This window comes from Mastigoproctus giganteus, chromosome 10 (genome assembly GCF_048544385.1).
Source record: "Mastigoproctus giganteus isolate SK-2022 chromosome 10, ASM4854438v1, whole genome shotgun sequence".
In the NCBI taxonomy this organism is placed as follows: Eukaryota; Metazoa; Arthropoda; class Arachnida; order Uropygi; family Thelyphonidae; genus Mastigoproctus; species Mastigoproctus giganteus.
In genome coordinates this window covers 163,607,057-163,631,990 of record NC_143584.1, presented here as the reverse complement: position 1 = coordinate 163,631,990, position 24,934 = coordinate 163,607,057, and the positions used below count along the sequence as shown (strand labels likewise).

Here is a 24,934-nt window from a genome sequence, read left to right as displayed (position 1 = left end):
TTTTCCAAACAAAACAGTGCAACTTCTGAAGTATATTTAATTCCAGTTGGGAGGTCCAGTCCTGTTTAATGTTACTTTTTTCCAGGAGTTAAAATTTTCAAAATCCTGGTTGTTGCTAATTTTACAACATTATGTAGCAGTACCAAGAAGTTCAACATCTATTTTTAATTTTTCTTATCCATCTCTCATTATAAATATAAAAGATATATATAAGCTTGTCTATGACAGAGGTCTCGGATGTTTTAGTTTGCAGATTAAATAGTACAAAATCCATTATTAATAGTAATTCTGACTTCTTAATATCCTGACTGCTTTCTTTTGTTATATCTGCTAATACATATCATCAGGAAAAATAACAAGTACAGATTTAACTCAACCAGCCATCCCAACAAAGGAGACAGCTGGAGCATATTTTTCTTGAAACAATCTGCTGTCACATAGGGGAAAGGGGAGAAAAGAGCAGCATGTTTCATACTAAAAGTAGGAAAGGAAGTTTTTGTAGGACCTCACTTTTGTGTAAGAATCTTCATTTAATTTAGGTGGCAGATGGCAATGTATTTGTTTCAACTGTTCCTTGTGAGAGACAGATTCCAGGAGATGTAGAGATAGTCAGTGTATCACTTTGTGTTTCTGTAACTTCACCGGCACTCCGTAACAGACTTTCAACACCCACTCCCACTTGTCCCTCTGGCATGATAGGAAGTGTAAGATATGTATGCCTAACTTCACCACCTTCTTGAGAAGTGTGGGCATTTAATGCCACTGCCATGCTGGTGTCACCACCTGTAGAGTCCTCTGAGGTCAGAGTGATTCCTCGTGGAAGAGTTAAAACTGTATTACCCCCTTCTGTTGCACCAATAGGAATGAGCAACACTTGATGTCTACCATCTGATGTTGGAACATTTAAAACTGCTGCACTGGCATATTGTTGATCTCCTGAGAGTTCGACAGGAATGGACTGGCCATCACCACACTGCTCATCTGTTACCATCATTACAATTGGAACTTGATCTTGAGAGTCTTCAGTTTCCATAGAAACCATGCTATTTCCTTGCCTGATCTCTATAGGTTGGGATGAACCGCTCACATCTGTTCCCATATGTACCGTTGTATTAACAGGATCTTGATCAGTTGTCATAGAAACTATTTGTGTTACAAATTCCTGTGGTGCTGTTTGTTGAACAATACCATCCACTGAAAATGGATCATTTTGCTGAATGCCAAGATTACTGTTAGTTGCATCTGCTTCTGTTCCCATAATAATGGCTTGATCATTTTGTCCAGGCATAAGTATAGTGTGTTCAGTGGGCGTTTGTGCTACAATCTGATCAGCAGATCCTTGTATAACAATTGTTTGTTCAGGCAAAGTCTGGTCTGATATCTGTGAAGTCTGTATATGCTGAAACTGCTCTTGGCTAACAACTTCAGTTAGGTTATGTGCCGTTAATCCTCCACTGTTATCACATTCACTTGTAAGTTCATGCTGCTGGGAGGAATCATGTAAAACAGGTACTGACATTCCTTCTACATTCATTTGAGAACTAGGAGTTATGGAAACTGTAACCCTGCCTGGACCAGCTGCTTCAGCCACAACTCTTGCCAACTGTTCAGCAAGATCCTGTGAAGATACAGATACTGAGTTGGCTAATGTCTGTTGTGCAGAACTCACAAGTTGAGCTGTGTCAATAGCCATCTCATCTGCTGTTCCTTGAGGAGCTGTCTGTACTATAATTTGATGGTCTTGTCCTAATACTGTTGTTCCAGTTGTAACAACAACTTGACCTTGTGAATGAGTACTGTAAAAAAAAAAAAAAAAAAAAAAAGAGAGAGAGAAAAAGAAAAACATTATAAAAGAGCATATCTGAAGTTATACTGTTATCAAAACTACAGAGCTAGAAAACTATGCTTTTAGATATTATTAAAGAGGCCTGTGCGCTCTGGATTCATTATTACTATTGTTCATTATTGTTCAAACAAGTTTAATATTAATTGGAAAACACACATATATTAAATTAAATACATACAAAAGCTTTCAGTTAGTTTGTCAACCTTTATCAGTCAAACTGACAGTTAAGAGTGTGGAACATGAGGAAGTGTACTGCCAGTCATGTATATGAACTGCGTGATGTGATGGTTAATTGTTGAATGTTGAAGCCTGTGGCTGTGACGCACATGAACGTTGCCAACGTTTGTCATTCATCAAAATGGTTGCTTAAATGATAGGATGGACACAACATCCACTGCTCCTGTTGACTGAGGTATTAGAGCAAGTGATGTTCAATGACTCCAACCAGGCGCATCGTTGGTAGTGGTGGGACCTATCTACAATCACGACATCGCAGTGCGGGTCAATGTCTGGTGGGTTGACCAGAATTGTTTGGCAATGGCCGAGTGTTCTATATCCGCTAATCAGATGGCTCTTTTGTGTTCCGAAAGATGTTTTCCAAGCCATCTCCCAGTTTCTCCAATGTAGCAGCTAGTGAGTCACTGCAAGAGTTGCGGTAGACTAGACCACTTTGTAGTAAAGTGGAAACTGGTGTTTTCACTTTAGAGATGAGGGGTTATAACTTTCTGCCTGGGAGTTGTACGCATTTTATCTCATGTGATTTTAGGACTCTAGAAACCTGTTGTGATAGGTTTGGGTAGTATGGGATAAAGGTACTTGTGGTTGAGTCATTACCTTGGATGTTCCTGTTGGTCGCTACGTGGTCATGTGTCTGTAGGTCACACCTGTCAAGGGTACTGGTGGGGTAGCCACACCTCGCAAGATCCACCTTGACTTTAGAAATCTCGGTGCACCTCTGATCTACAGAACTAGAATGGGTCCAGGCATGGGTTAACAAGGTTCGTGCAGTGGGAGGAAGATTGCTGCGTGCATGTGCTGACGATATTTGATCATCAGCACACGCGCGATATTTGCCATGACTGAACTAACTGGGGAACCCATGGCTGTGCCGTGCACCTGATGGTAAATAGAGTCGTTGAACATAAGAAGTATTAGAGGGTCATGCATTTACGAATGTACCAGATCCCATTAACTTTTGGTGTAACAAACTGAACCTCCTTGGCATCACAGATAATCCCACGTGTGCGTGTGGTTCCCTGGAGACATGGGATCACATAATGCATGAATGTGAGCACTATGAAGATCTACGTGGACACCTGATCACACAGATACAATTCAACCCCAAAAACCAGGAGCATTATCTACTGGAGAATGAAGTAAATTACAAGCTATTCTCTAAATTTGCCCAGAGCCTCTATGGCAGACAGCAAACCCTGAGCAACCAGAACCAACATAGCTCACTGCTTGTACGACCACAACAAGCCGTATTGACCTGCGGAATAACCAGCACAACAAAAACAGGAGTCTGAAATCCCTATTTCCCCATTGTGACTGAATCCAAACATCCCGACTTTCACTCCTAGACAGGCCATAGGGCCTGTGGAGAAACCACGACTACCAAAGCCAAGTCCAACCTATAGCGTGCAAATCACTGTACACACCCAGGATGGGTCCAAAGCACAGAAACGAACATGTAAAGACCGCCACTATGATGAGAACACATCCCACAGCTGGGGTGTTGCCCAATCTATAAAGACTAACGACCAAGCAGCTGTCGCGCCGCATAGACACCAAATGGACACGATTGGACCTTCAACCCTGATAAAAATCCTTCCCAACTGACACATGGACGGGACTCAGTCCCATGAGCAACTCTCTCACCAAAAGATGAAGGAGAACCTGCACAGTTGTTGTAAGGACATGACAAGAAAGCCTGAATGAATTCCATTAGCCCTGGATGGTAGGCCACTGATGATAGATGACCACATCGCAGCCACAGGCATTTATGCCCTATGGGCCATCTGGGTCAGCTCCCTTGTCTGGCCCACTATTCCTCCCCTTCCCTGGTGGGGGGAAGAGGGAGACGGCTTGCCATCTCCTGCAACCCCCACCACCCTTCTCTTCTTTCTGGTGGGGCACGGGCATGCCCCACTGCAAGCTGGAGCTACCTTCCCTATCGGCTCCTTATTTTTGACTATACCCCCCCCCCCCCAATATTGTCTCTCTCCCCCCACTCTAACTATACGCAAGCGAGAGTCCCACACAATTCAAATTTAACCATCAAAATAAATTTTGCCCAAAACTCTCGGTTTCTCATTCTAGCGCCTTCACCACGCGAAGTAACCTATACCAATTGATATGTGTGTATATGCATTTTTTTGTATGTATGTATATGTGCACTCTCTCTTTTTTTAAAATTTTTTTTAAATTTTAGGTCCTAGCCACTGAAATCTCAGGAAATTAGATGGCAGGACCTTCCAGAGTAAATAATTATAATAATGGTGTACCTGGTCTGCCTCCACGGGGCAAAAGTGGGCACATAGACAATATCCACACACTTTTAAATCTCTGGCATTTCCAGCAAACTGGCACACCCATCACAATGTAAACAATGCAGAGATGGGGGAAACCCCTGGTGTTGTATGACCCTAAATACACTTTACCTTTTGGTGTGGATTAGCTCTGGTTAGATGCACGTATCCTTGGTGCTCGGTTTTATGAAAAATTTTAGTGCTCCAAAGTTCTCAGATTGGATTAAAATTGTGTCTACTGTGTTCCCATAACAGAATGCAGTCTACTGATGTTAAAGGTTTGAAAATTGGCAAAGGTAATAGAAATTCACGACCATTTTTAGTTTTACCAATACTGGTGTACTCTGCCGGTAGTCAGGATTGTATAGAGATACTTTGTTTCAAATTTATCTAGTGTTTATACTGTTAAAAATGGAACAGAAATACATATGATTGACTTAGTTAGACTCTAGACTAGTAGTACAGAAGATTGGTATAACTTTTTAAAAATTTTTGAATATTCCTTGAGGTTTTCAACCTGCCTTAGTTATATTGTGAATCAATGTCGTCTATTAATTACGTTGGTAACTAGTTGCTATTGCTTGTTCCCCAGCAAGACGAACAAAGGCCTTTGTTCTTGTTGTTTTGATCACGTGACAATAGCAGCGTGCCAGATTGGTGGTGGAAGGCAACTGAGTCTGGCCATCGATACACATCCAATATCATATAATTTTATAAATAATTAATGATCAATATGGTAAATTATAGGAGGCCAAGATGGCTGCTTTCCAGCACGGATGCACGTTGTATTGCTTCTGCCCCCCACCCCCCTGCATTCCCAATGGAGGATAGCCCAAACCTTCTAGTGCGGACGCACATTGTATTGCCCCCCTTGCCCCCCGCATTTAGTGGTGGACAGCCCAAACTTTGATAGTGTAGTTCTTAAATTCCCTACATGTGAGAGATTTACCCCAACTTTGGGATAACCCCGATAAACCGAATATGTTGGAATTAGAAACTATTGATCTAGAACCTACTACAACTGAACTACAGAGTCAAATGGAAATCACACAGTGTGATCAAAGGACGGACGTGACAAATAAAGGATCGACCGGGGACCAGAAACTCACCTCCACGATTAAGAGGAAAGGTAAGTTACCTGTTCCTAGATCTGACATGAGCATGAGGAGTGCCAATGAATCATGAAGGCAAGGTCCTACAGGAGCTGTCAGCTATGTGGCAGGACAAGATAGAACAACAGCCAAAATCTAATGAACCAGCCCAATTGGATCCGATGCAACCGGATGGGTCTGTGCTGGAGCAGACCCTTACCCTGCACACAGTCCTAGAAAACTTAATGAAGGACTCAAATAATAGTCACTACAAATCTGAGAGTTGACATCGTAAGTCTCTGGTTAAAGCTGGAGACCATACTCCTCCAGACTTACATCCAGCACGATAAAGCGGTTGCAACAATCGAGGCCCTAAACCTTGATGGGAGAAATAAAATTCCACAGTGCACCCCATCTTTTGCTGACGCGCTGAAGATGACCAAACCAAGCCCTAAGACACTATAGTCACAGCGACGGAAGACTCTGCTGCCCACTCCAAATCTAGTGATACTCAAGCCTGCAACAGCTGAGGCACCCAAGTCAAGCGAAGAAATAAAGAGGACGGTAATGGCCACTCTTTCAGATGACCTGAAGCATACCAGAATCAAATCAATAAGAAAGACCCACAACACTGGAATAATAATTAAAACTGATACAAAAGAGGATGCAGAAAAAAATCACAACAAATGCCAAAATACCTACCATGGGCTTACTTGCTGAGCACCCCACGAAAGAGAGGACCATTGATCGTAATTTTCGATGTGCAGAAAGATCTGGATCCAATCTCCGAAAGGGATGAAATTTACAGGTGCAACCTGCTATGTGCATTCCCAGATAGACCTCATAATTCCCAAGTTCCAAGCTACATCCAGATCGGGTGACTCTGCCAACTGGGTGGTGGAACTACTTACTCCAACAGCCTGGCAGGTGCTGTTGGAGTGGACACACCAAAATCATATATATATACACTGGGGCTCACACCGCTTCAAGGAATATGTTGCAGTGCAGATAAGGGGGAAAAATAGAGAGAAAACAATCCCGATCTTCGAGGGGTATTTTTACACCTGGCTGTTCCCCCCCCAAATTGTCAGTGGGGGATAGCCCAAAACTTCAAAAGCTTGTTAGAAACCCAAATTACACCACAGACTTGTGGAAAACACCATTTGTCAACATTCCCAAAGCCCAATCCTGACATAGAGGTGTAACCACGATAATCCGAACTGTTCTCGATTGATCGGCTTACACTAAAAATGGAAGGTAAAAATGGCGATAACCAGTTGCAGAGGCAGAAAGATGATCCTGTCATCGTTGACCTGCAGGAGGAAGGGGAGGACATTCCATCCGGGCTCCCCCCAAGTAAATGCTTCCGGTGTTGTCGATTCAGCCACACTACCCACACGTGTGCCCAACAGGACCCAACCTGCGGACACTGTGCCGAGAAGGAGCACAACATGCTAACTGCCCGAACAAAGGAAAAGAACCAGCCTGCTCAAACTGCAAGTGGCAGAAGCTTCCCCACACGCACTTTGTTTGAGACAAATGCCTGGTATACGTAAAAGCAAGAAGTGCACAACAAATAAGAATAAATTATGGGAACTCTCCCTAAAAGGTACAATAACAACTGTATCAAATTTCTTCAACTGAATAAGCAGCGGGCTATTGCCGTAGCTGGTCAAATTAGACAAAAAGCTGAAGAAGAGAATCTGGACATCCTCCTGCTGCAGGAGCCCTACACCTGTGTGGGTGCTGTCTGGGGTTACCCATTCAGCTACAAAATTGTTCAGGTAGAGGGAGCTACCCCCCCTGGGCTGCGGTGGCTGCCAGGAATCCCGACATAACTGTGACAAGAATAATACACCTGTACTCGGAGTGGGCAGCCTGCACTCACATTGTTACTCCATTGGGAGAGCTATATATCATCTCTCTGTACTGCCGCCCAGGAGCAGACATCTAATCACCCATCCAATACCTAAATTAAGTACAAACAGAACTTGTGGGTTCCAGGATCCTCGTATATGCGGACCTAAACTGTCGTTCGCCACTGTGGCATAGTGAGACTCCTGAACGTCGAGGAACCAGGAATGGCCAATATGTGGAGGAATTCCTGGCTAACAGCAGCTTTGTTGTCCTAAATCGACCAAACAATCTTCCCACATTTAGTTCCACTCCCTGGGAGGCCATTCTAGATGCAACAATGGCTACCAGATCCCTTTCTGGGCACCTAAATGATTGGACGGTGCAGGAAGACTGGACCTCCTCAGACCACAGGGCTATCACCTTCACGGTGCACAGATCGCTTCACCAGGCTCCAACAAACTCAACAGATATGCTGTTGACAAGGCCAACTGGAACAACTTTCAAGAAGCCATAATTAGGAACACAGAGAACCTGTCTTCCAATAACCTCCACAACCAAACCCAAGATAAACACCAGCGTGCTGTCACTAACGCCCAGTGGACCAGTCGATCCGGAGAAGGGTCCCCGGCCAGGCGCTGTACTGTGGTGGTCGCAGGAACTTGACCTACTTAGGAGATATGAACAGGAAAAGACGTGCCTTCTAAAGAGCCAGATGGTCCTGGCCTCCTGAGGTTGAACCCCTCAGACAACAATACAGGGAGGCCAGGAATAACTACACTGCGATGATCAGTCAGCGGAAGAAACTGTCCTGGGAGTATCTGGTTTCCACAGTCAACAATACAGACCCATGGAGCATCATATATAGAATAACCACAAACAAGTTACCAAGGGGAGAGGTCACACCCTCCACCATCCCCCCACGAGGCACCATGACCAACAACTGGCATGACACCGTCAACAACATTCTCAATGCCACCTTCAAACCCATTGAAGAGGACAACACACCTCAACAGCAACAGCTGTGCCACACCAACAAAACCTACCAATCGGCGTGAGTGGAACAATCATTCACTCTGCAAGATTTACAAACTGCCATGCAAAAAATAAAAAAACAAAAGAACCCTGGGACTGGACATGCTTGAACCAGAACTGGTAAAAAAGGTGGCCGAGTATGCCCCAAACTTGCTGTTACACTTATATAACTACTGTCTTCGTCAGGGCTGGTTCCCCTCAGATTGGAAGGTATCATAAAAAACCCATCAAAGCAGCCACATATACCGGATTCCTACTGACCTATAGCAGTCCTGTCTGTACTAGCAAAGTCCTGGAACAACATCTTAGACAGAGGCTTGAAGTACATTACACTGCAGCAAATTTAACAACCGACAAACAATTCAGATTCACAATGGAGAAATCCACTCTGGATGCACTAGAATATATCATGAATGCTGCATCAAACTGCCAACGAAAGTACCTTCTCACCTCTGGCAGAGCATCCTCGCAAGACTAAAAGCTGCTAATCTGCCAACAAATCTATATGGATGCATTCAGAGCTACCTGAACAATAGGAGGGTCCTAGTGCAGGCACCATACTGCAAGGTTGAGTGCCAGGTACACAGGGGCTGCCCTCAGGGCTCTGTCCTGGTCCCCCCCACACGGAACTACGTGCTGGATGAGTTCCTCTCCCCGGAACTGGGGGGCGTGCAAATGCTCGCATACGCAGATGACCTTTCCTTAATCCTCTCTGCTGATTCAAGAGTACAACTGGAAAAGCTTGCTAACTTAGCACTTTCTACACTAAGAGAGTGGACTGAAACTCATCACCTTAATATCTCTGCTACCAAAATCCAATCTATCCTACTAAAGGGATATCTAACTCCTACCAGACCACCACAGATAAAAATCTACAACAGAACGATCAAGTTGGCCACAGAACTCAAGTACCTAGGAGTGATCCTGGACCAAAATTTATCGTTTACACCCCACTTAAAATAGATCCAGAAGAAAATGAAAAACTACACTGCCATGCTTGCCAGGATTACCCACTGCAACTGGGGGCTGAATAAAAAAGAACCCTAGCAATACTTTACAAAGCAGCCATCATCCCTGCGATTGCATATGTTTCTGGTGTCTGGCACCATAAGGCCCCTACGGCAGTAAATCTTCAGCTACTCAACATCATTCACTGACCGATTTTATTAACCCTCACCAGAGCGTGTAGCACTGTATCTACTCATGCGCTGCAAGTACTCAATGGGACCCTCCCCCTTGATCTTGAAGTGATTTACCTAGGCATGTTACAGCAGCTTAGATGCGGAAATCCAACTACCTTCCAGGATCACAACACAGACCCAACTGCAAATCGGACAGTGCAGAAGAAAAGACTCCAGATTTATTTGCGATCAATATAGCAGCAACGCTGGACGACCTCCACAAAAGGGGAAGTTATGCGTAGGTTCCTCCCTGATCTACGGCAAATATACCCACAGTATCCGGCATGGCTTTGCCCTGGATTGTATGGCACATATATCCTATCTCCAGGACACAGAGCGATCTGCCACAAATTACACCTTCTCAGACTCAAAATACACCCCAAAGTGTGCGTGTGGCTCTGTGGAGACTTGGGGACACCAGATGCCTGTCTGCGAACTTTATGAAGATCTTCGTGTTCAGTTAATCATCCAGTACGCCTTAATCCCACCAGGAACACTACTTACTGGAAGACGAAGCCTCATATATAGCATTCACCAAGTTTGCCCAGAACCTGTATGCCAGATGATTGACCATTCCTCTGCCTGCAAACCTCGAATAGATGTGTCAAACAAAGCTTCTCAGAGACCACCAACCAGACGTCAGGTTTGACTGTTTGATCCATCATGCAGGACAAAACTGGAACTCTTCCAAGAAGTGACGAAACTCCACTTCCCAGAATATTGACTACTGGATGGGACAACAGTCCCATGAGTGACTCTGAACTATGACATTTTGCACAATCTACTCAGCCAAACCAACATTGGATCGCCTCTGCTGGGCCTCAAGTTTTTCTGGATGGTGTGGACCTGACCCCGTGGTCTGGTTTGCTCCCACCCATGCACACAGGCCACATTGGCAACCTGAGCCTTGTCTGGCTCACTATCTCACATTTTCTTGGTGGGGAGGGGGGGAGGGGCCAGTTTGCTGTCTCCTCCCCTCCCTGCCACTCTATTTCTTCCCTCTGGTGGGGCATGGGCACGCCCCACTGTAAACTGGAGTTGTTGTTCCTGTTGTTATTTTGGTTTTTAGGAGCATTAGCAACTAAGGCCATATTGCTCCGGTGCGGTGGTCAATCCCTGACCTTTCCGCATCCTCTGTATTTGGTGGTGACGGGCTCGAACGCCGGTCTAACCAAGAAGTGTGTGCTACGCACTGCTGCTCCTTCCCACCTGGCTACGGAGGCGCCTAAACTGGAGTTGCCTTCCCTTTCGGCTCCATATTTCTGTCTATCACACCCCACACAATCTAAATTAATTTTGGCCAACGTTTTGGACTTCTCTTAGTACTTCCTGCAACGTGATCTTTTTTTTTTTTAGCCACTGGAATCTCAGGAAATTAGGTGGCAGGACCTGCCAGAGTGAACTATATACTAGTGGGTACCTGGTCTGCCTCCATGGGCCTAAAGTGGGGCCCCAGTAGGGGTCTGAACGGTACACAACACTACATGTGTAGTGTTGTGTACACAACACTACACATGTACAACATCCATACACTTTTAAATCTATGGCTTTTCCAGTCAACTGGTTCACCCACAATGTAAACTACGTGGAGATGGGGGAAACCCCTGGTGCTGTTTGACCCAAAATACACTTTACACTTTACCTTTTGGTGTTGCTATGTGGATAATGTGTTTGTGGTTATCCCCAGAAATTCGGGTGACTGACTCTTAGACCACCTTAATTCTCTGTCGCCTTTCATAAAATTCACCATTGAGCTAGAATTGGACAATACCATACCACAATCAGATACCCTTGTCCGACGCGAGAGGCACATGCTTGAGGACAACTGTCTATCATAAACCAATGTGTGCTGGCAATTTACCAACTTCCAGTCAGCACATGCACGCAGCCATCTTCTTGCCACTGCATGAACCTTGTTAACTCGTGCCTTCATTAGACCCAGGAGAGATTCCATTGGAATGGAGACATGCCAACGTACAGTAATACCTCGGTTAACGAATCCTCTGGTAATGAAGTCGGCAAAAAATGCCCTACAGCGCATGCGAAAGTCTGAAGTAGGGATTTTTGACATATCTAGAACTCACTTTGTGATATACGGAGCAGTGGTTAATTGTCATTGATATCGTGTGTAACTACTGTAATTGTTTTAATATATTTTATTAAATACGTAATTAAATAATAATTTCCCAGTATGTCACGAAAACATAAAACAATATCTTTAGAAACCAAAATGCAGATTATAAGGAGGATGGAAGCTGGAGAAAAGAAATGCCACATAGTGCAGTCACAATCAACTTTAAAAACAATTTTAAATCAAGCTGATAAAGTTAAGCAGTCTGTGCTAAATTGTAGTGACATTAATGCATCCAAATTAACACGGCGATAATTCAACACAAAGCATTAAACTGATTTAACTATTTAAAGGCCTAGGAAGCTGAGGAAACCACCGAGACTTTTGTTGCTTCTCGTAGTTGGTTTGAGAAATACAAAAAAAGAAGTGTAAGAATTCATAGCAAGGCTAAGAATTCATAGCAAAACTGACAGGCAAGGCTGCAAGTGCCGACATCCAGGCAGCAGAATTTCTTGCACAAATGCAAGCCATAGCAGAACAAGGAAAATACCCACAGAATTTGGTATTCAATGTGGATGAAAGTGGGCTATTCTGGAGAAACGCTTGCCTTTCAAAAATTTCATCCGAGATGAGAAAAGAGCTTCTGGGTTTAAAGCAGCCAGAGACTGATTAACACCGCTGTGTGCAAATGCATCTGGGGATATGAAGCTAAAACCAATGCTTGTTTAGCATTCCAAAACACCTCGAGCTATGAAAGGATTCTCCAAACGTAATTTGCCGGTAATATGGAAATTGAATAGAAAGGCCTGGGTGACAATGGACTTGTTTACGGATTGGTTTGTCAACTATTTTTGTCCCGCATTCCAACGTTATTGTGAACAAAATAATTTAGAACCCAAGACACTTTTGCTACTGGACAATGCACCAGGTCATCCTTCAAATCTTGGCTCACTTCAAACATGCATTTCTGTTGAAGTGCCATTTCTCCTGCCAAACACAACTTCACTGCTACAACCAATGGTCAGGGCATTATAGCAGCCTTTAAAGCCTACTATCTGAGATGCACTTTTAGTCAACTGATTGGGGCTAATGATGAAACACACAGTCGATCAATGATTTCTGGAAAAATTACAACATTATGAAAACAATCAGTATTATCAGACACCTGGGATAAAGTGACAGATCAGTGTTTCAATGGTGTTTGGTGACAAATATGGCCCAATGTTGTTACAGAACGTGATGGAGTAGAATGTGAAATTCCTGCAATTAGCACAGAAGTTATTCGAATGGCACATGCAATAGGTTTTGCAGAAGTGACATAGCTGATATTTATTAAGTGGTCATGGTGAGACACTAACAAATGAGGAACTCCCAGAGAGGATATTAACAACAGACCTTGTCTAATTGTTTAAATGAAGTGACTCACACCTCAGATGTCTTATCAGAAAATGATCCTGATTTTCAACAAAGCTGCATTGTGAAGAGGTCCATTTGAAATGCTTTAACTTGTTATAGTGAGATGCTAAGTGATTGTAAGAAAAAAGCAAGACAGTTGACCCTAGATGCAATTTTTGAAAAAGTTAAACACTAGTCAGCACTAGTGTTGTTTTGTGTTATTTTTTCATAAACAGATTTTAAGTTTACTGTTCTACTTGACTGCTGTGAAGTTTTCTTTAATATTTTATAATATAATATGTATGTTCTCATTTCAAATAAATTTATTTTGAAACAATTTATACCTCCGACAACGAAGTTTCTTATAATGAACTAAAGTACTGGAATGCATCTACTTTGTTAAGTGAAGTATTTGTTTTTCCTTTTGTTGTTTTTAGGAGCATTAGAAACTAAGGCCATATCGCTCCGGGGATATGCGGTGGTCATTCCCTGACCTTTCCGCATCCACTGTATTTGGTGGTCACAGGCTCGAACCATGGTCTAATCAAGAAGCGTGTGCTACACACTGCTGCTCCTGCCCACGGAGGTGCCTAAGTGAGGTATTACTGTATAACCAATACACAAAAGCGGTTCTAAGAGTGAAGTAGGTAACTACAGTGGTTATTGTGATTTCAGTAGTAAGGAAAATTTCGGAGGAAATGATTATGAGTGCAATCCAGAGATATTTAAATAGAAATGGCATCCTGAAAGACATGTAACATGGTTTTGTTGTGTGTCTTTCATGCAACAAAACCATGTGGTTCATGCTTAACTAAACTGGTTAGCTATTTAGACACAATTACTCATGAGCTGGATGTAGGGAAGAATTTTGACATAGTTATTTGGATTTTAGAAATGCATCTGACTCCATCTTTCGTGAGAAGTTACTGTATAAGCCAAAACACATTGGGATCATGGGGAAAATTATAAGATGGATCACAGAGTGGCTATATGACAGGAGGCATTAATGGGCATTCTTAAGAATTGTAACATCAGAAGTGGGGTCACTGAGGATTGATTCTTAGGCTACTGTTTTATTTGATTTTCATAAAAGACATTGACAAGGGGATAGTGGCGGGATGTCAAAATTTCCAGATGATGTAAAGATTGGGAGAGTCATTAATGATCATAAAAGTGGCAGTTATGTTTTAATGCAACAAAAAAGCAAGGAAACAGCAAATCCAAAATAAGTGCAGAGGAAGAAAGGAATCCAAGAGTTATGATACAGGCAGCCCGTGGTGTCTTATCAATGATTTATGTAATAGCCATATAGTACAAGGAAGCCACAGGCTTGTGCTGCACTGGCTGGAGAGAGAGGAAAATTATCCAGTTTACCTTTTTGAATTCAAACTGTCAGCCTCAATTACTTGTGTCTTGTGAAGGAACCCATTCCCGCAACCAAAGACTGTAATAAGAGCCTATACAGATAGGGACATTGTGATCCCATGTATATGGCAATTGTAAGACCACCCTTGGAATTCTGTCTCAAAGTATGTAGACCTCATACAAATATAAAGATACCTAGATTCTTGAAATGGTCTCAAGATGGGCAACTCACATGGCATGATTGCAAAAGGGTGACTGTACGAGTAAAGACTTTGAATATGTAACTGTTTAATTTTCTGAGCATAAAAGACTGATACAAAGACTCTAGAAGTTTTGTATTACACATGTTAGCCAAAAAAAATATGAATCTTTGTATTAAGACAGTAACAGACAGAAGAAATGGAAATAAATGTGAATAAATGCAAATAGATACAAAGAAAACTGTGATGTGGGGTACCTCACTGAGTATAAAAACTGCACAGGCTGTTTGACTGCAGTAATCTGAACCCAGAATGGAAAACACGTGATCTATCAGACTTTGAAAAAAGTCTTATTGGGATGCACGTTCATCAGGAGCCATGATTCAAGAAATGAAAACTGATGGTAAGCAGAGAGCGTGGCAAGAACCTCACAAAGTGATGGACCCTGCTTGCCTTGTAATTTAAGACAACCCAAGCATCCGAAGGTGGTATCACGGTATGGAGAATGTTTTGTCGGCATGGATTGGGTCCGTTGATACTGATGGAAGGTCGAATGTCATCCAGGTAGTACCCGAATTTGGTATCAGATTTACTGCACCCAACAATTTATACTTTTATCCTGAAGGGGCAGCCATTTTACGGATGACAATGGAACAGTGCATTGTGACAAAACTGTACATAGTTTGGAGAACATGGGCATTTCCACCATTTTCCTTGGCCACCTGTCTCAATCCTATTGAGAATGTGGGGGATGTGCTGGAGGGACATATTCGGCAACAAAATCCTTTTCCTTCCCCTAGTCACGGCTGCATGATATTTTGCTGGAAGAATGGTTACAATTAGACCAAAATGCACTAAAACACCTTATAGAACTCATGCCATGCTGCACACTTGCCGTTATTAGAAACAAATGCAGCCTGATTCGATACTGAATAAAGGTTTGTATTTTTTTGCCCATTGTAGGTAGCTTTACAATAATAAAAGTTACTGGTAATTCTGCTAATTAAACAGTGTTCATCTGACTTTATAGTTTAGGTATTATGTAATTTTAGACTTAATTAAACATTAATGATAATATGCCAAATGATGTAGTGGCTGACGATGGAACTGCCAATGGGAATTCTCCTGTGTATTATGACCTTTCTGCAACCTGTATACTCAGCTTTTACTAGCTGATGGAAGGTGGAAGGTAATTTCTTTATGCAATTACTGGCAGTGTGATGAACTGAATTCAAAACTCCACATAGTGTCAGGTATACTCGAGTCACAAAGGGAGCAAGCTGATGCCCTTGAGGAAATTCAATCTGGGGGGGGGGAGCTATCGGAGACTCGAATTTCTGATGCTATGTCAGGCAACATTCTCCCAAACCCAACCCCAGAAATCAATCAATCAGTACAGAATGTTTTGGATCCACAGGAGATAGTCTTAACTCAAATGTAAGGGAAACAGAGAACATATTCTGTAAGAAAGACAGACAGCAGAGAGCCAGATTATGTCTACTGGATGCAAAAATTTACAATGTAACAAACAGTTTATCAGCTCCTAACGGTTTTAGTTGGTGCATGGTCATTTTGACCGTTTGCCTACTTAAAATTTTTGCAGCTTTGCAGAACTTTTAATTACAGAATTGTGAGTCCATGACATTTTCAAACTTTCCATTAACTTACAGAATGCATAACTGTAAATAATTTTGTACACATTTTTCTTTTAAATTTTAGCTATATACTCACAACTGCCAAAGCTTCGACTGTTTGTAAATTTTTGATAAAATTAGCTTATTTTTATATAGTTAATCATGTTTTTGCATTTATTTACCTTGTGACAAACATTTGTGATTTGAATCACTCTGTGGTTTGTGAAAGTACAAGGCTAGGTGTGCAGGGCCTGTGCTAGTGGTGTGCAACTGAGGCATTTGCCACAGATGCTGCTAGATGCGCTGCTGATATATATGCGTGTTAAAATACAATATGAATTAGGTGCCGTTAGGTTTTGCCTCAGGTGCCACAAACACTAGCCACCAGTCATGTAGGTGAGTATGTCTGTGCATGCCACTTCAGATCTGAGCATATGTAGGAGCTGCTAATATATATTGCTAAGCCATGCCATTCTAGTTTAGTTTGGGCAAAACTTTATACAAGGAAAAATATTTTAACAATTTTTACAGTGCTAGTTGGATTGTGTTATTAAAATGTGTAGATCTCGTGGTCTTACCAAAGAGAAATTTAAAAATGTCTAGAGGAATTAGAAAAACTATCTGAAAATGAGTCTAGAGAGGAAGAGTGGAGATAAATTTAGAAACAAAGACAGTGACGAATGGATTTCTAATGAAAAAGGCGAGGTCCAATAGTAGTGAAATAATACTTCTGATCCTTGTACATCAATTATACTGTAGATGATAATACATGATGTCATAATCATTAAAACTATATGTGTCTATCAGTGGACAGCAAACATACTTCAGAATCTGAGCACATATAGGAAGTTAAACAATCTGGTGGCCCATAAGCTGGACATCCACCACAAAGGAACATAATTCACAATAACCCTGGTCCAACTCCTTATGCAAGATGAAATGTGTGTATGGATTCTGTGGTAAGTGCATTTTGTTTATTTGTAGACTTCAATGAAAAAACATATGTAGAACTGCACTGAAATCAAAGCATAAAAACAATTGAAGGATATATTATTGGTCTATTACTAGACTAATTATTATCCTTCAAAACACCCATTCAAGAAAACTTGATGCTTTTATCGCTGTACTTTTAGCTCACAGAGCACATGGTAATAGAAATTTAGAACTAGATAAGTTTGTTGTCAACTGCATGGGGGTCTCAATTTTTGTCATGATACAATGTCACACAACAACTTTCATAAAATTAACCAGTTCATAGGATTCGGTATACGTTATTCAATGAAGGAGCATTTAGGAAATGATAGATTTGCTTTTGCTTCAGAAATATGGTGCAAATTTATTTCCAACTGTAAGTAAAGCTTGCTGTATACCTGGAGCAACCATTACGATAGATGAGCAGCTATTTCCAACTAAAGCTAGAGGCCAATTCATCCAGTATGTGGCCAAATAATGAGACAAATTGGGTATAAAGTTTTGGCTGGCAGCTGACACAACCCCAAAATATATACTGAATAGCTTTCCTTATTTGGGGAAAGACAATATGTGCCCAGCTAGCCAGCCACTTTCTGAATATGTCATCCTAAAACTAATGGAACCATTTTGAATTGAGGTAGAAAGGTAACCACTGATAACTTCATTACCAGGTTTGAATTGGCAAAGAAATTAGTCCAAAAAACTAACCCCTACAGTGGGAACTGTGAATTGTGCTTGTAGAGAAGTTCCAACGTCTATAAAAAAGAAAAGGGCAGAATTATATTCCACATCAGTTTTCAAACTTCATGATTGCACTCTGACGAATTATCAAAGCAAATAAAAATGTCATAATCTTGAGTACACTTCATAAAAGTGTTGTGATAAGCAATGGTACAAAGAAAAAGCCTGACATAGTATTATATTACAATACAATGAACAAAGTACAGGGTTGATGTTTTGGACCAAATGGCTAGAAAATATTCAACAAAATCAGGTTCACATGCGGTTAACATCTTTTATAATATATTAGATCTTGCCAAGGATGGCTTTAGGGTAAGGCCGAGTAGGCACTGGCCTAGGGGGTTCCAATGCTCCTCCACTCCAAAAAACAAACAATATTAAATTCAGAATTAAAACTTTTAGGAATTAGTTTTACATATTTTTAACAATATTTCAAAATGGAATACTGAAAAAACAGGCAGCAACTTAGTAAGCTTCCTCACCTTCAAGTAATTCTATTAAATTTGTAAAAAGCATTGCCCGTAAAATCTAAAATTATTTAAATATTTATAAATTTTTAATAAATGTCATTTAATATTATTTCTTGTTTGCTTTTTTTATTTTTTTTTATTATTATTTTCATTTCATTTTTGTTCATTTAAAAATGAACAAGATTAAAAAAATAATGGATGGGAATTGAAGCCATCCTTCAGAAGGCAAGTCTTACCATTGATTTTATGTTTTTCTAGTGTTGATTAATTACCCAAAAAATGTTTAGAAAAAAGAAACTCTCTGGAGCAGAAAATCGGAAAAAGATGCATTTATGGATAAATACAAAGGCAATCTCACAAAAGTTTAAAAGAAATCAAGTGATGATGATGAATGCAAGCCGACAACAAATCAATCAGCAGAATTCAACCATGGCATTGAAGTTTCTGAAGTTAATGAGCACCATAAAGATTCTGTAGCAACTGTAAATCTAAAAAGTGAGAAAGCAAATGAAAGTAGTGAGAGTTACCAAATAAGTCTCAGTTCAAATATTGAAAGTGCAGATAAATTTGAACAAACTTCTATTCAGCAAGCTTCACAGGATTATGAAGTTTGAAAATGGCCTGAATATATGAAAATCCATGATGGACTTGATAATAAGATCTGGCCTGAAATAAGATGACAAACAGAAAATTCAATCCGACTTACTACTGTCAAATGCTTCCCAATGGTGAAAAATATCATTGTGATTGGTTGGCATATTCCAAATCTAAGGATGCAGTTTACTGCTTTTGCTGCAAATTGTTTTCTGAAATAAAAGGTGCACCAACATATGAAGGTCTGAATGACTGGAAAAATATAAACTACAGGTTAAATGCACATGAAACTAATAAAGAATATTTGAGTGCTTATAGCACCTGGAAAGGGTTCATAAAAAGAATTGATTGCTCTGCAACAATTGATAGCACTCTGCAGAAAAAGATTCATGAAAATATCAAACACTGGAGGAACATATTAGAAAGGATTATTTTGATCATAAAATTGAATGGAACACAAAATGGGAAGTTATGTAGAGATTTGTGAGCATTTTTTAGGATTCGTAAATATTAATGATAGCACTGGTAAAGGAATGACAGACAAAATATTTGAAGTTTTACAAAAGTACGATCTCTCATTGAGCGAATTAAAGAGGTCAAGTGTACAAATACGGCTCAAATATGCATGGAAAGCATAATGGTGTACAGAGTTGCATACTGTCCTCATATCCAAGAGCATTCTTTGCATTCCTTGAATTTAGTAATAAATGACACAGCAAGCTGTTGTGTTAAAGCAGTGTTGTTTTGTGATATTGTACAGCATCTTTACACTTTTTTCTCGTCCCCTCCACAAAGGTAGAATTTTTTAAGCAATATGTTAAAGGGTTAACCTTAAAAGTACTTAGTGATACCAGATGGGCCAGTCAACTGGAAGCACTAAAACCATTGAGATACCAAATGGAAGAAATAATTGAAGTTTTATAAAATTTTTTGAATGTGCAACAACCAATCACAACAACAATAGCAAAAATAAATCTGAAGCAAGCACTTTATTAAAGAATATTGCAAAGTTTAAATTTATTTGTTCATTAATTATTTGGTATGGTGTGTTAGGCAATGTGAATATAACAAGTAAAGTTTTACAAGAAATTGTTTTAGACTTGACAAATGCAAATTTTCACATTACTAACTCATTGAAGTATCTTCAAGATTACAGAGGTGACGACAAGTTTGAAAATGTCATAAAGGAAGCAGAAAAAATTGCAACCAAACTGGAGATTGAAAAAGATTTCGAAAAAACCAGAACTCAAAGGAAATGCTTACATACAAAAACTATGTGATGAAATTATACCTGATGACAAAGAAAATTTTAATTAATTTCTTTTATAATATTCTAGACAATGCAATAAATACTCTAAAGGATCATTTTGATTTAATCACGAAACAACATAAAGATAATTTCAATATATCGTGTAATATAAATAAATGCAAGAAGATGGATGACAATGAACTTTTAAAAAATTGCATGGACTTGGAAATGCTTCTAACAGATGAAAATGAAAAAGATATATCGGGAAGAGATTTAGTTCACAATATGAGATACTTTGTTCTTATCCTTATGAAGAAATATCACCCATGAAAATCCTTGAATTTCTTTGTGAAAAAAATTTTACGTCTTCACTATCTAACTTGTTCACAGCTCTAAGTATTTTGCTGATGTTACCTATTTCTGTGGCTAGCACAGAAAGGGATTTTTCAAAGTTAAAATTAATAAAAGTTCATTTAAGAACAACAATGACTCAAAAAAGCTTGAAAAGGGTTGCTTTAAATGTCTAATTGTCAAAAGTTTACTTGTTAAATAAAAATTTTTCAAATCTTGTTAACCATTGAAAAGTTCCGCTTTAACATGTAGACATTATTTGTATTGTATACCGTGTGCTTGAGAGTTTGATTTTTCTTTTTTCGTTTGAATTAAATGTTTTTATGCAGAGTTTTATTTTTTATTTTAAATTTAGAATTACACTGCATATAATTTACTTTTTTATGAGTGAATAAAATGTAAAATTAATCATTCTAAAATATGAAAATATTTGCATCGGTGGGTGCCATCAGTCAATGTGGCCTAGGGGCAACATATACCCTTGAGCTGGCCCTGGATCTTGCAGTAATCAATGCCTGCCACCAATTTTAAACACACACACTATCCGTTTATGACTGATTGAATAATGAAATAAAATAAAATGAAATGATAGAAAAGACTGTAAAATAATATTTACAAAAAACTTGTAATTATTTACAAAAAACTAAACTATAACAAAAATAAAATAAGTAAATAAGTTAAAATGCATTAAAATATAAATATAAAAGCGATAAAAATACGATAAAAAACACTATTAGAGCTTTTGGAGGTGTCTGCCTCCTTCCTCAGTAATAGTGAGATTTAAGCGACACATCCTTAAATACCAGGTTCACGGCACACGTGGATGACCAGGCGCATACTCAGCATTCGTTGTACCAGAACCGGAAATGGTCTGGAGACGTGGAAAATTAAAATGTTTATCTCTGGCCAAAACCACCGCCTCAAAAAGGGGGTGAAGCCCAACTCCCCTGTCTCTGTTCATACTATTGTTACCAGAGGATCCAATCCACAGACTTTCCAGCCACTTGCGGTCCCAGAATTTATGCGCCCGGTCAAGGATGACAGCGTTGTCGGGGGAGATCTGGTGTTGTTTTTCCCAATAGTGCTCGGCAATGGCAGATTTATTGAGCTCTGCAGTCCGTATCACTTGTGAATGTTCCCCCAGACGGTCCTTGAGACGCCGTCCTGTCTCCCCCACATAACATTCCCCACAATCCGGGCATGTGATCTCATATACGACCCCACTACTAGAATCCACTACTAGGCTCATAAGAGAAATATATAAAAAAAGAATAATAATAATAATAATAATAATAAAAAACAAAAAAAACTCCAGCATTTTAAAATTGTAAATATTTCTAATAACTTACTTAGCTTGTCCAGTACAAATATGAGCTGTAAATTGTTCTTCTGACTCAAATGCATTTAAGCAGCCAGCACAAATGAGCCGAATCAATTCTACATTACTATTGTCAATTTCCTGCTCTTGTTGAACAATATCTTGTATGTCATCCTGGAAAACCTGGCTGTCCAGCGTACTCACAATCTGTGTTATGGAACCTATACATATTATATTATATATATAATTATTATAGAAATTATATATATATATATATATATATATATATATTTTTTTTTTTTTTTTAAACAAATATATATACACACATATATAATAAATTTAGATATGCTCTGATAACTGCATAATCAAAAGTAGCTTTAATCGTATGCAATTCAGAAAACAAAATACAATGAAATAATAAGTGCTAACAAAGAAAACGTAAACTGAGCTAAATACAAGTCAGTTTATTTGAAAAATACATATATAATATTACATGAGTTCTTAAAGTGCACAATCAATTCATTAACTGAATAGTGAATAGTTCTGAATACCATTCAGAATAATCACCTGCAATGGCAAGGTGACTGAGCAGATGGTGAAATGAAAGTTAACTGTTAAAGCATGGGGACCAAACTAGGGAAGTGAAGCAGTGCTCAATGACATCAATAAAACTGAAAACACCTTGATGATAAGATGTCAAACAAGGTTGGGATCTTGGAGATATCTTTCTACTTATTTCTATGACCACCCAGTGATTACATCCTAAGAAGTTAAGTCTTCACTCTTTGAGGCAGTTGATATAAAATCTAATCTAGAAAACATCAATGACTATTGAAGTAGTTTACTGTGTATTACGTTCTTAGCGTTTTTTCACCAACCTTTCATGGAGTAAAATAAAATTAAAATAAAATAGAACAAAACAAATCTTGATAACTATATTTACAATAACCTGTATTTACAAAATTAATATACGTATTACAATATTAAAAGTATTAAAACACAAGATTAAAATGCATTAAAATATACTAAGTTAAAAGCGATAAAATCCCGTAGCTTTCAAAGGCTCCAGCCTTCTTCTTCAGCAGTACTCTCTATTATTCAGTACACCTTTAAATATCAGCAGGGTAATGGTAGGCATCACATGTTTCCATTCTCACGTGTTCCGCTCTCTTGCATTGTGGAACCGGAAGTGGCTCGAACGGAAGTCGTACGGAACCGTTCATCCTTTTTTAGGATAATAGTCTCTAAAAGGGGGTGAATCCGTACACCCCTATCCCTATTAATGTTGGTTGTAGAGCTGATCCGCAAACTCTCGAGCCACTTACGGTCCCAGAACCTATGCGCCCGATCGGTGATAGTGGCATCGTCTGGGGAGATCTGGTGCTGCTTCTCCCAAAAATGTTCGGCCACGGCGGACTTGTCATATTCCGCATTTCTTATTGCTTTTTTGTGTTCCCCCAGACGATCTTTGAGACGACGTTTTGTCTCCCCTACATAACATTCCCCACAATTCGGGCATCTAATATTATATACGACCCCACTAGCATCCTCTTTTTGAATGGGGTCCTTAACTTGAGACACAACTGTGCGCAGTCTTCGTCCCGGAAGCTGCACACAGCGTGTCTGATATTTTTTTAATACTCTAGTTATATAATCCGTCAAGCCCGGATAATAGGGAATGTATGCAGTAGATACTGGTATAAAAGATTCATCTCTCCTCTGATTTTCATTAATAAATTTATCTATAATCCTCTGGGGGTAACCACATTTAGTAAGATCCGCCGTGACACGTTCATACTCTGCTTTCCTATCATCGGAGTTACTGCAATGTGATTTCGCTCTATTAATTAGCGTTCTTATCACACTGTTCCTATGATGGCTGGTCAGGGCTGAATTATAATGCGTATATTGCCCTTTACACATCGTTTTTCTAAAGACTTTTGTCTTTAACTGCTGGTCTTCCCTACAGACCAACACATCCAGGAACGGCAGAACTCCTCCATCTTCAACTTCCGATGTAAATTGTATGAACTGGGAGAAGCCATTTAAGATATTCAACACATGATCTTCACTCCCCTTCCGAACAAATGTAAACGTATCATCCACATACCTTTTCCAGGGGCGCATAGGGAGAACACTAGCATTAAATATTCTGGTCTCGAGCTCCTCCATAGCTAGATTTGCTATAATTGCGCTAATGGGGGAGCCCATAGCTGTACCATTAACCTGCTTATATATAATGTTAGTTTACTGTGTTTCTCCGGTCACCTCCATCTGTTTTGATGACCTTGGCTACTGACTGCTCTCTCTCTCTCTCTCTCTCTCTCTCTCTCTCTCTCTCACACATGCTATTTAGGTTGGCATTTTCTTATGAACTGCCAATTTCAGTTCGACAAATTCTCTTTTCCTGACAAAATACCAGGTCCACTATCAGACTGGATGAAGTCCATACTAGCATTCAAATAATGAAAGAAATGAAAGAAGGAAACAAAACTTCTTTCGTTTCATACTGGGTTATCTGAAATAGAGTGGTATGATGTTTCTCTCAAGTTAACATAAGCAATAATGATACTTACCTTTGTTGTTTGGGCTGTCTTATCTAATGCACATCTTTAAACCTGAAAATTATATTTTTTGTTTCATCACTTGTTACTGTTTGCCTTTGTATTCCAGAATTTATTTGTAGAAGTCAAAGAAACACATTGGTTGAACTTGTCTTTGGGGGTGAACCAAAGCTTTATCACTCCATTCCCAATTTTTCTTTGAATAATATTACATATGAAGCTAAGACTTTGTGTCAGTTTGAATCTTATACAATATAATGGAAAGGATTCAAGGTCATCATTTAAAAAAATCTGATATGTAATTATGTATAAATATTATATTTCTTTAAATGAAAATTGCACTCTGGTCAACCAATAACTGTAAATATGTTTTAACTAGATGAATAACATGTTCCAGATAATTAACAATTTAAATTACAACTTTTATGCAACTGAAACAGAGTTTAGTTAATAGAGGTTAACATAAGTTAAT

General features: G+C 39.6%; 1 protein-coding gene across 1 annotated transcript in view; it reads right to left on the bottom strand.

Moving 5' to 3' along the window:
- Positions 1-327: 327 nt before the first annotated feature.
- Positions 328-24,934, bottom strand: part of LOC150079443 (uncharacterized) — a 227,911-nt gene continuing 203,304 nt past the window's right edge. The window contains exons 20-21 of the mRNA XM_090383422.1: positions 21,930-22,119; positions 328-1,796 (exon numbers count right to left, since the gene is read on the bottom strand). Coding sequence (XP_090239548.1) covers positions 536-1,796; positions 21,930-22,119 — 1,451 coding nt within the window. The 3' untranslated portion in view covers positions 328-535. The remainder of the gene's footprint in view (positions 1,797-21,929; positions 22,120-24,934) is intronic.